Here is an 11,782-nt window from a genome sequence, read left to right as displayed (position 1 = left end):
GATTCTGCAGCAGGAAAGCCTGAGAGAGAATAAAATTTCTGTATTCCCTTCAGTCAGTATTGAAAAAATAATATTTTAATTCAATAGTCTTTTAGTGCTTGAACAATTGATTACATAGGAATACTTAATTACATTTAATAAATTCAGTAGGCATCAAATATTAGACACATTAAGCAGCAGTTACAACTCTCATACTGGAGTTATTCCAGATATTTTTTCCCCAGTAGTACTGAGACAGATAAAACAAACCCGTACAGATAAGCTTAGGCCCCATTATGAAGGAAAATTATTACTTCACTTTTTAAAAATAAACCCTGAACGTTTCAAACATTGTAAATTCTTGTTTCTCATACCACATGAGAAAAAAATCAGCCTGCAAATAATAGTCAACACCCAAGGAGCCAGTCTCCTCCTTTTTACATAACATTAACAATTGTTGCTCAGCGTTCTCACCAATGACAAGAAGAGTGTAAACTATCATGTTTAGTGTTTCCTTCTTGTAGTAAAGTTAAGAAAAGCTTTTAATTCAACACTGTGCAGGTTACCTTTCTTGCTACAAAAAGGCATTCAACAAAACAGTAGGAGAAAAATTGCACACATGGTTCACTGTAGTTCAAGTAACAGCCACTGAGGCTGTGATTTTCAATGGCTCTTAATCCACTTAAATACCCAAATCCCACACAAACTGCTAACGAAGGAGGCACCTCCTTCCCTCCACAATCCTGTCACATTTCAGTTGAAATCCTGGAGAAGATGTACCCACATGTAACAGTTTCCAAAAAGTGAGACATTTTGTATTAACCAGTGCTTGGAAGCTAGCAAACCGAAGGGTCACTGAAGTAGTGATGTTTCCATACAAAGTGCATGCGGATCAACTGATCTTGTAGTTACAAAACAGTTACTAATCCTGATTCACAGAATCAAGATAAATATTTCTTTTACTTCTTTCTGGAAAGGATGCACATAACCTGTGACCTTCACAGCTGCATTCAGTACACAGGTGCATCACTTACACACTGTACACACTTCAAATGCACCATTGTATTGATCGAACTTGTTCACATCCCTTTCTCCACTGCTCGAAAAGCTGAACACAAAAGCTCTGTTGCAGCAGGTGTGACCATGTATTAGGATACGACCAAGCTACGTGTCCTGTCAATGTGTAAGTACAGGTCTACAGTTTTCAGTATTCAGCCAACAAGGTCAGTGGTTAGGTACTCCTCATTAAAAAGTAGTAATAAACTAAAGTATTAGTTCTGGTTGGGTTTACTTTTTTTCTTTTTTTTTTTTTAATAAATATTTAACAATTCTCTTCTTGCATCCTTCCGTATCTGACAGAAAATGCAATTAGTCTCTTGTATACTATCTCCAGGAGCAAGAGAGAGACTACAACAACTCCGCAGATTAGGCTAAATGCCCAGCGTGGTCCCAGGTGAGTGTATATTTGGCTCACAAAAACAGGCCCAAGTATCCGTGCTCCACTTCCAGAGGCAGTTAACCATCCCATGTAGACACCCTACAGAGGATCAAAAGCTTATGTTAGTGATACAGGAATTATTTGGCTAGCCAATAATTCCCACCAATTAGCCTAATTAGAAAATTCAGAAGTGTTTAAGCAATTGCTTATCTTTCTTAACTCATTAAGACACTGAGTACTTGGTTTCCAAGAGCACTACTCAGCTTCTCTAAGCATTTATTTGAAGGCTCCACTGAGCTCCATACTCCTATAGGATTCTAATAACATGGCATTCTGGCCCAAAGCACTTGGTCTCTTACAGCAAAATATAACATGGAAAAAATGAGCTAAGTGGTAAAAAAGGAAGAAAATATTTGTTAAGCAGTAATATCAGCTTGCCATGTATTTCACCACTGTAAAATGTCAATAACTGGAGGTACACATATGTTGTGGTCTGGACACAGCATTTGTAGTCTTTATATAAAATACTTAGCAAGAAAAACATTATCCTGTATTGATACTGCAAATATATCATTGGTTGTCACAAAAATGACTCTTCTAGGACAGTCGTGAAAGTCACAAGCTTTGGCCTTAGTCGTTCTGAAATTTTCACGCTGTAAGATTTGCTATATATTGTAGTACAAGTTTTACTTTCCAATTCCTCTAGGGACTTGCCTTGGATTTTAGAAAAGGTTAGAGTTCCTGGAAACATCTGCCCCACTTGAAACATGCTATTATACAGCTAATGACAAAAGGAATTTCAGCTAGATCCATCATTCCAATAAAGAGGGCGCAAATGAAATAAAGTGTTTAGGCATCGTGCTTACCTGAGGCTTTGGTCCTAGAATTTTTGAGTATAAAGTGTAGGACATGACGTTACAAACCGGATAGCCCAATCCTATGAGTATGTCCGAGGTGATATACTGGGCCAGGTAGATCATTGGAGTGTTCAGGCACCAGGACTGTGTGATGGGGCAGCCCACGGGTTCCGCTGTGTGGTTGGACGGAAGCTCCAGTGCTTGCAAACTCCAGAAAGGCATCAGCATTTCAATGGAAGTTGTTCTGGGAATGGAGTTATTCTTTATTTCTGTAAAACCAAGTTATGCATACTGTTAAGAAAAAAAATACAACAAAAAGCTTTCAATAAAACATTACAATGATAGTTTGGTATGACTTGAATTATACCTTGCCACTGGATATTTGGTAGTTTTTTTCCCCAAGGCAGTAAGATAAAGAATCCAACCAAGACAACTAGCAGGCCTCCATGGAGTATGGCACGCTCACCAGTCCTATCGAACAATGACATTACAATTAAATATATCATTTAATTAAAGTAAAATTTATGAAGGTGCTAACAACATAGCCCATTAGTTTGTGGAAAAGATGCCTGACCAAAAGACTCACAACAAAAATTATAAAATCCCAGTAACTTAAACCCTGTTTTCTCGTGATTCAAGGGTGTAAGACAGAGAAGGAAGAGGGTACGTTAACAGAATAAAGAACAACCACAGCATCACGTTCATGTCAAAACTGGAAATACTTCATTATCATAATAAACACAAATTCATTAACAAGTGAAAGATTAAAGTACTGAAGATTTGACCTTGCCATAAAGCTTTTCACACGTATCTACCATAAGTAACAAAATTCTGATAAAGTCCAAAAACTTACTTTTTAGATAGCATTTTAACCACCATGAAAACGATAACCGATTCAATGCCAACCACACTAAGGATTATTCCATTATAAAAAACGGCTTGTTTCCTGGTCCAGGAATACATATCCATCGTCAGTGGAGTAGCTATACTAAATTGACAGAACAAAATTACATCAATTAAAAAAAAGCTTCTTCTATACAGTCATTTCCATTCATATCTTGTCCCAAACATCAAACATAATGGTATAGAAGCCCTTCCTCCTGACAGGCACATCAGAACACACAGGTTAGGTATACACTGATTCTCTCACACATCAATAACTAAAACTAAATCAACTAGTCAAAACTCACAGCTGTATTACACCACCCATACTCTGAAGCATCTGATAGTTAATGAAAATATGATGGAGTTAAAGCAAAGCAAGAATAACAGAGACAAAAAAAATCAGGCCCTACGAGTATACAAATTATAAACATTTAATATTTTTCAGTTTTAGCAACAAACCAGTCTCTAGGAACTCAGTTTTCTAAAAATAATGCAATTAAGACAAAGCCATATTGTTAAAAGAAATTTCAGCTATGTTAGAGGTAAAAGTACTTAGAAAATAAATATTATATCCTCAAAGAATGTGATAAATTAAAAAAGTGAAGTATACTTCAGTCTGAGGTAATATTGTTGTTTTACTTATTTTCTTGAACACAGAAAATCTGGGAGTGAATAACATACTTCTTTAGGTAAAAAAAAGCCAGTCATGTAAAATAGCATATTTATGAATACAATTACACCAACTATATCAAACAACTGTTTTAATCATTACTGAAGTAAGAGTTTCACTGGAGCTTTTGGAGCTAATCAGAATCCCACTAAGAAACTACACAAAATTAAAATAAAAAGTATAGAACAAGGTACTCAACTGAAGACACAGTTTTCTCTGAAGATTTTAGGTAGCCCAAGTTAAACTCTTTTTTTCAACGCTTAAAAAGTTGAGGGTATGGGTTTGCATCCATTCAAAAGCTTTTACATTCATGTTTCCTATACCAAAAACTGTATGCTACATATTTTCAGTTATTACTGATCTTTAATTTATTACTCTGTATGAGTACACATCAGTTTCATTGCATATGGTTTTGGACTTCTATTTATGAAGAAGTTAAGAAAATGAGTGCAACAGAAAAGCCTTTACCTGCACACCCAGTCTAACCATGCTACATGCCTAAGCATTTTGAGAGAAAAGAGACAAACTTACGTTTCAAAGACAGCAAACACAAACAAGATGACAAAGAAAAGAACATTGATTGCTACCACAGCAACATGGTCAATGTTTCCTTCTGTGTCCTGATCCAGACCACCACTTTCTGCAACGAAAGAAAAGAACAATCTAAACTGCAAACTGAGCTTTTTTGTACACCACCGGAAATCAAAGAGAGTAATGATTTCCTTACTCTGTTAAGTATTTGACATGCAGGTTGATGGGTGGCTAGGCAGTTATATTTTGACAATCTAAGAATAATCTTTTAAAATCAAAATGGTGTTGTTGAAACTGCAATTTCTCTGACGATGAGGGAAAATTATTTCCAAATGGGTTGTGTAATCTGTTGTCCCACTGTAATGCTGGGACTGACAAATCCTGAGTGACAGTAAAATAAGCAAACTTCTTCTAACAATGGAAACCAACACATTCTCTGTTCCTCTTGCAAGGTCAAAAATACACAGTGGATTCTCTGTGCTACCACAGAGACTTTGTTCCTCTAACCTGGGGATAGTGTTTTCATACACAAAACCCCCATGTGTGGTGCACACATACAGTTCCCTTTTAAAACAGAAAAATAATACAACACTGAAACCAGTGACTTCTATCAATTTAAAAAGAGGTTTAAAATGACTTTCATATACTTCTTCAAGTGAAAGGGAGACTCATAACATTTTAAAAAATTTCAACCGCGTAGAAAAAGGATATATATTGAACATAAACTGTTGCAGTATGTGTGACATTTACCGTACTTTAGTCTCACCAACCAAATTTACTTATACTATGTACACCTTTTACTAAGATGCTGTACGTGAAAGCTGATATACAATATTACTCAGCATGATATAGAACAGAAGTATGACCGCAGAGTAGAAGGGAGATTTTTTTATGTCCATATTCTGGATCAGTTACAAAGAGATGTAGCCTATTTTCCATCTCGAGTTCTCAGTGCACCAGATTTTAGAACACTTCTAAATGCTTGTATGTAATAAGACAGTACTTCAAAATTATAATCACAGAATAAGTTTTCAAGAAAACATAGGTACCTTCTTGAAAATTGATACTTTTGCATTGCCGTCCCATGTCATCCACTCGGTGCTCTCTAGAAATTTAGAACTATTTTCATTAATCAATATATTTGATCTACTATTGCGTCAAGTTTCTATTAAAATAATTCTAAATGGCATAATCCTAAATTCTAATTATTCCCAGCTCCTTTAAACATCATCTGTGTGGTCTGCATTTGACTGCAGTGAACACCACCACGTTCAAGAAAGAAAATATTCTAGTAGGAGAATATGACGTATCTGTGTGCATCTCTCCCCTCCCTTCACTGCCACTAATGGGATAATGAATAAAAATCCCCCCTCAAGATTCTCAAAGGAACGACACAGACAGTGAGAAACCTACAGAAAAGCTAACCTTGCTTCTCTTTAGGAGAAAAAACACAGCCAGAAACCATCAAAATTAAAAACACATCAAGGCTAAGCTAATAATCTTAACAGTTCTAACTTTCTTTATCAGTTTACATTCTAGCCGTAACATCAGTATGATTCATTTATGAGCATAATGAAAAATACAAGCATTAAAGAAGGCAGAAACCCTGAAAAATTAATAACAGCTTATAGTTTTAGCACTCCAGATTTCAGGCTTACTACTCGTCCTTTTGAGCAGCTTATTATTTGTTACAAGCCACCTACTAAAACAAGGTAGAATATTTCTCTTTTTTGACTTGATTACCTGAATATGGCAAAGATGAGAATAATATTAATAACTCCTAAGAGAGCTCCAAATAAAACTGGTGTCGTATACATGTTCAGCTGAAGATGAATTAATTTCCATGTTATTCCTTCTTCTCCAATAAGTGTAAAACACGTCTGAAAAACTTAAAAAGATAAATGCATTAAGAAAATCTTAAGAATCATTAATAAAATATTAGAACACATATACAATAAACATGTAATACTGGATAAGCAAAGTTGCTCTAATTGCCAAGTAAAATTTAAATATTATACCTGTCAAACCCTTCACATTTTGAGAATCCTACTCTCAATCAACTGAGGAATACCAGTGGGATCTCAACTAGCCAGAAAACTACTTGGTTACAAACAAATACACTGTATAAGTAACACCACAACACTTAAAGAACTGGAACTGAATTCTAAGTGTACCGATGGTTAACTTTCTTGGCCATATGCAGACAGCTGATTTACTTTTTCTTCTTCCTTCTATATGGAAAGCCTTGCTCCTGGGACTGGACTATCCTTTTTTTTAAGGGCAAGCCAAAGAGAAAATAAGGTGTGGGGTGTTTTTTTAATGAAAAAACCTCATCTAACAAACAAACCTTGAGCTCTTTGTTCCCTTAGCTCTCTGGAATACCTGTGCTATTATCTTAAAATTTTTGCCAATATGAAGACTTTGTGATTATCACTACAGGATCCGTTGGATGTTATTTTCTACAACATATGAAGCAAGCTGAAATTTTCAGTCATTTCAGAAAGGTGGAAATGTTTTCTTGAGTACAGCAATGTTAAATTCTGTCTCCATCAATAAAGCACAATTGGTCATAGGCTATTTAGCGGTACTGGTACAAGAGAGCATCTTGGGACTTGTTTTTCCTGTAGCCAGCAATCCAAAACAGCTGGTTTTTAACCACAACCAACCAGAATTTCTTTGGACAAGAACATATCATTTATACACAAACATATGAGTGTCCCCCATTTATTCAATTTTGATACCACTGACAAACTGCCTTAAAATCGCCAACATACAGCTGCTGAGGATTCCTACTTCTGATGCCAAATTTCATCCTAAAAACCATTAGAGAAGTGAGGAAAGAAGATATGCTTTACCTGGTCCTAATATGAAGCCAACTGCTTGGCAGGCACTGGTATTGGCCATGGCACTTGTTCTTTCCTTAAGAGAAGTGGCACCCGCAATATATGATCGAACTACAGCCACGTTTCCTTAAGAAAAACAAAACCAATAAAGTGTTCATGTAAAAACCAAGTTATATTCTTACATTATCCAGTTACATTTATTTTAGGGGTTTTTTTCTAACTTTGCAAGAAAATAAAACCCAGCACTCCCTCTAATATTTATACACTACAGCACAACTACACAAATTTATTATAAACTAGTATCATCTCACTCTGCTTCGTTAAGTAGTAAGTTATCATTCACATAATGGTAAATCTGGTACCAAAATATCATATTAACTAGGCATAGAATGTAATAATTTTCAGAAATGTAAATTCTGCTGTGGTTACCTGCTCCAAATCCCACAAGAGCACGTGCAGTCAGCATGTAGTATTTGTTGTGTGAATGAGGTAAATGGACGTAGGCATAAAGACAATTAGCAGCTACTGAAATAGTAGTTGAAACGACGAGAGGTTCTCTCCTTGGCCTGTAATTGGACCACACGCCGAAGAGGGGAGAGGCGACCATTTGGCCAATGCTATATGAAGCTATTATCCAGCCCAAGAAACTCGCATCTGCTGTCGGATCAATCTGCAGAAACAAATTAATCAGTTCTATGAGAAAAGTATTATAGTATATTATAATATCAACAAAACCATTTTAGGATCAGTACCAGAGTATCTACGTGTAATTCTGAGGGTACATGGCACTACGCAATGCAGTGTCAAACCTAAGCTATCGTGTACTCACGATGGCATTGTGCAGTGTTCAATATAAAAGCACCACTCTGGGTTTTAGAAGCAGTTGTTTCCACATAGTACTTCGTCTGGGGCAATAAACCTTGGCTAACTCTCTGCAGCAATGTGCCAAACCAATAAAACGTGCTTTGCTCCTGAGACTGGAAAAGGCTCGCTTGCAGCAAACTCAAATAGTTTTCATACAGCGCTGCTGATGTTATAGGTTGCAGACATAACTTAAGCAGTACTGTACACAGTTTACATGCCAGGAGCAAGGAGTCACCTAAGTCACCTCTGCACATGCCCAAATCTGTCCCAATTTACAAGGCTGATGACGCATTTTCTTTTCTTTTCCAAGAATTCAGCACCAGCCTCAATTTTAACAATACCTCCAGGACCCTGCCCAGGATGCTTTCTTCCAAATTTGCATTTGAAGTTGCCTCCTACAATTCTGGGAACAGTAAAATCCTAGCACAGATTAACTTAAAGTTTTAGAGACCTTTTATGCCACTTTTAAGAAGAATGCAACATAGAGGGGAAAAAACCAAAAAAACCTAAAAGCACTATCCAGAAACACAGGCAACTACCTGTTAAGAATATCAAGAAGGTCTACGTGCAACAATCTGACATTTACACAACAACTTCTACCTTCAGCTTCCTTTTTTACAAGCCTTGAAAGCCACGTATATTATGTTTTAACACTACAAATGAATTCAGTTAAAGAAACTTCTATTGATTCACTGTTCAAGAAAACAGTGAAATTATATTGGAAAACCAGATGTTTCTGAGTTATGATGTACCTTTATCAACTCAGGAAATCAACTGACAGATTTTACATGAAATAATGAAAGCTGTCCAAGTGGATGGCAAAATAAAAGTCCCATAAACATACGCTTCCCTTTGCTGTTTCTTTTCATAAATAAAATGCCAAGTTTTGTATTACATACTTTCTATGCAGGAGTTTCTTGTTCTTACTACTTAAAAAAACCCCAACAACCATATTTACAGACCTTTTGGAGATACGGCCACACAGACATAATTACAATTGAGAAACCTGCAAAACAGTAAAAACATAACTGAAGTTACTTCATTTGCTGTGTTTATCAGTATTTGCTTTAATGAAACAGTTATTACAGGTTCATTCTTCTGCCACTAAGTGTATTATAGTGTAAAACTGTGCATCAGTCTGTCACCTGAAAAAAAATATGTACTATATGCTTTTTTTTAAGTGATAGTTCCTCCTAACAGGAGGAACTATTTTAAAAAGGACATTTTATAGGTGTGTGTACATGCTAAATAAAAACAACACTGATGCACCAAGCAAACTGCATGGGATTCTTCCTCCCAATGGAAAGACAACAAGGTCCCCAGAGTGAAAAGAATTTCTTGATATACTGACATATTTGTATTCATTTATCAAATACATTTTAATTCATCAAATTAAAAAATAATAACCACTTAAGTATCCTATGATTTTCTAGATCATTTCTAGGCCCACAGAAAATCACCAGAAGTCAAAAGTCAACAGAAGTCTTGTTGCCAGGGGCAGCTATTTAGGAATGCAACAGTAAATTGTTCTACACTCTAGCTCTCATACACATTTTGAAATAGACTACATATACTACTACAAAGATCTTACCTCTTAAGAACTAATTACTTCTATTTTCATTCCCTAGAAGTTCCACTTTGGACGATATAAGGGTGACCTTTGTTTTGTTTGGTTCTGAGCAATAACCTTATTGTGCTACTACCTTTTACCCCGAACTATTACACACCCATAAAGCACAGATTTAAGTAATATGTCACCCAGAGTAATATTTAATTTATCTTATTAAATGTAATTATTTGTTTGATTTGCTAGTCATATCTTTTCTTTTGAAGCATCAGAAAATGCACCTTTTTAAAGTTATGAAAGAACAGTAGCATTAAAGGAGCTATGGAGTTGCAGTCCAGAAAACCCTGCAATTTTCAAACCACAATATATATTCATTAAGGAAATAACATTGAACTCCACCTGAGTTTACTCACCTACACTACTGAGAAACATAGTAAGATACATAATCCAGATGGATCGCCACCTGCTCTTATAATGCTCTTGTGTTTCCACAACATCCCTGTTTTTGAACCAAAAGTTGAGAGAAAAGTAAATCATTACCAGGTACTCTTCTAGTCATTCCCACAGGACACTGAAAACATTTTTCACAAACCTCTCAATACAGTTGTGTAAGTTGTTATGCAGGAATGGACTTTCACAGAGCAAAGAATACAAAGAAATTGTTTTAGAAGCAAGCTGATTTTTCACTGAAAAATACGACATCGACAAATCAAAAAACTAGTAGAAAAACTATCACGTACTATTGCATTCAAATGTTACACAAAGAGATCTTTATCTAGAGAGACCTTCAATTCTGCAATCTCTTTGTATAGATGCGTTGGAGCATCACAGATATTATGTAAAGGCTTTAGGTGTGTATTAAGCCATAAAACCCCAGACGTCTTCTCAGAACTGTGACTTTAAAAACCCCAAACCTGAACAACTACTGCTTAGGGGAAAAGGTATGGCCAGTCTATTTTTACCCCTGAGAAAATATAGTGTAAAAATACTGTTGAAGGTTGTAAGGGCTGCAAAAAGAATTAAAACAGAAGTTACGAACTTTGTGAGCAGTAAGTTCCTTTTTCTAAAATTCAAACGCACCTTCTGAGACCCACACACTTTTTCAGAAACAAGAACATTTCAGGGTTCTCTGCTTCTTTTGAAGTATTCTAAACAAAATAATCTCTGTCCAAAAAATGCAGACCTGGGCTATATATGCCCAAACATAGGTTACAAACATTGTTTATGTAGGTTCATACATAGGCTTAGGCACACACACGATTTTAAAGCAAATACAGCTATTCCACAGGATGATTTGTATATCTGTTTCTTCAGAAATGTTCACACCACTGAAGCGTCTTGGTTCCAAAAAACTTTAACCACATAAATGTCGTTTCTAAGTGCACTTTGTAATCCTATTGCCCGTCATGAGTAGGAAAAAGCCTGTCAAGCTCTTGTATATGCTACGTGTATGCTATGTTTTCAAGATCTGAGTTAAAGCCAGCAGTACGCTTCAAGTATGCGAACACTCCAGCGAAGAGGGCAGCAGCAGCCACCCCTACACATTCAAGACACTGTTGTTTTCCTGACAGAAGGAAGAAAACAAGTGAAGAAGAGTGCTACGAAATACCCAGACTTCAGCACCACGATAATGGAAGTTCCCGAGCCAGGGTGTTCGGGTTTTTTTTTGCAGAAGGATCCAGCGCCCGCCCGGCCCCAGACCCCGGGAGGCCAGTGGCGCGGCCGGGGAAGACGGCCGCATCTGTCAGCCCTCCGCCGGCTCCCCAGCCCGGCCATTTCCCTCAGGTTTGCGCTTCTCTGGCGGGATAAAGCACCCACGAAGAAGGGAAGACGGACTCGTCTCCCACCCTCCAGCAACTCACGGGGGTATCGCCTCAACCGCCCCCCTCCCGCCTGTGAGGAACCGGAGGCGGCCGTTGGCGCAGCTCCCCGCGGCGCAAGGAATCGCCTCAGAAAGGATTGGGGGTGGGAGGAAACTAATCCCCTACCTGCTCTCCTCCTCCACCTCTCCGGCATTCAGCAAAGGCTCGTCCTGCCCGTCAGCAGACACCTCCGGACTACAAACCGCGGCCGCCATACCTCAGCTACTCCCGAGCACCGCCGTGCCCGGGATCCACCCCCGCCCCCAAGCCTCCCGCCCCGCCCTCC

At 37.4% G+C, this 11,782-nt stretch overlaps 1 protein-coding gene across 1 annotated transcript; it reads right to left on the bottom strand.

Moving 5' to 3' along the window:
- Window positions 1-53: 53 nt before the first annotated feature.
- On the bottom strand, window positions 54-11,752 carry MFSD8 (major facilitator superfamily domain containing 8). Its single transcript, XM_014949836.1, has 12 exons — window positions 11,623-11,752; window positions 10,048-10,133; window positions 9,030-9,073; window positions 7,633-7,873; window positions 7,216-7,329; window positions 6,104-6,248; window positions 5,410-5,465; window positions 4,361-4,469; window positions 3,128-3,262; window positions 2,642-2,745; window positions 2,284-2,543; window positions 54-1,516 (listed from the first exon to the last, which is right to left on the bottom strand). The coding sequence occupies exons 1-12, from the start codon at window positions 11,709-11,711 to the stop codon at window positions 1,301-1,303; spliced, it is 1,599 nt and encodes a 532-aa protein (XP_014805322.1). The 5' UTR covers window positions 11,712-11,752; the 3' UTR covers window positions 54-1,300.
- Between the last annotated feature and the right edge of the window lie 30 nt (window positions 11,753-11,782).

The sequence above is a fragment of the Calidris pugnax genome, unplaced genomic scaffold (genome assembly GCF_001431845.1).
Source record: "Calidris pugnax isolate Ruff unplaced genomic scaffold, ASM143184v1 scaffold42, whole genome shotgun sequence".
NCBI lineage: Eukaryota > Metazoa > Chordata > Aves > Charadriiformes > Scolopacidae > Calidris > Calidris pugnax.
The sequence above is the reverse complement of the archived record's forward strand: the minus strand, read 5'-3'. Positions and strand labels throughout refer to the sequence as shown.

Excerpts from the sequence above, each read along its gene's own strand:
- MFSD8 (XM_014949836.1), bottom strand. The coding sequence starts at position 11,711 with ATGGCGGCCGCGGTTTGTAGTCCGGAGGTGTCTGCTGACGGGCAGGAC. Across the intron at positions 10,134-11,622 it reads GAGGTGGAGGAGGAGAGCAG|GGATGTTGTGGAAACACAAG; the intron begins GTAGGGGATTAG and ends GTTCAAAAACAG. Across the intron at positions 5,466-6,103 it reads CTCATCTTTGCCATATTCAG|AGAGCACCGAGTGGATGACA; the intron begins GTAATCAAGTCA and ends CTAAATTTCTAG.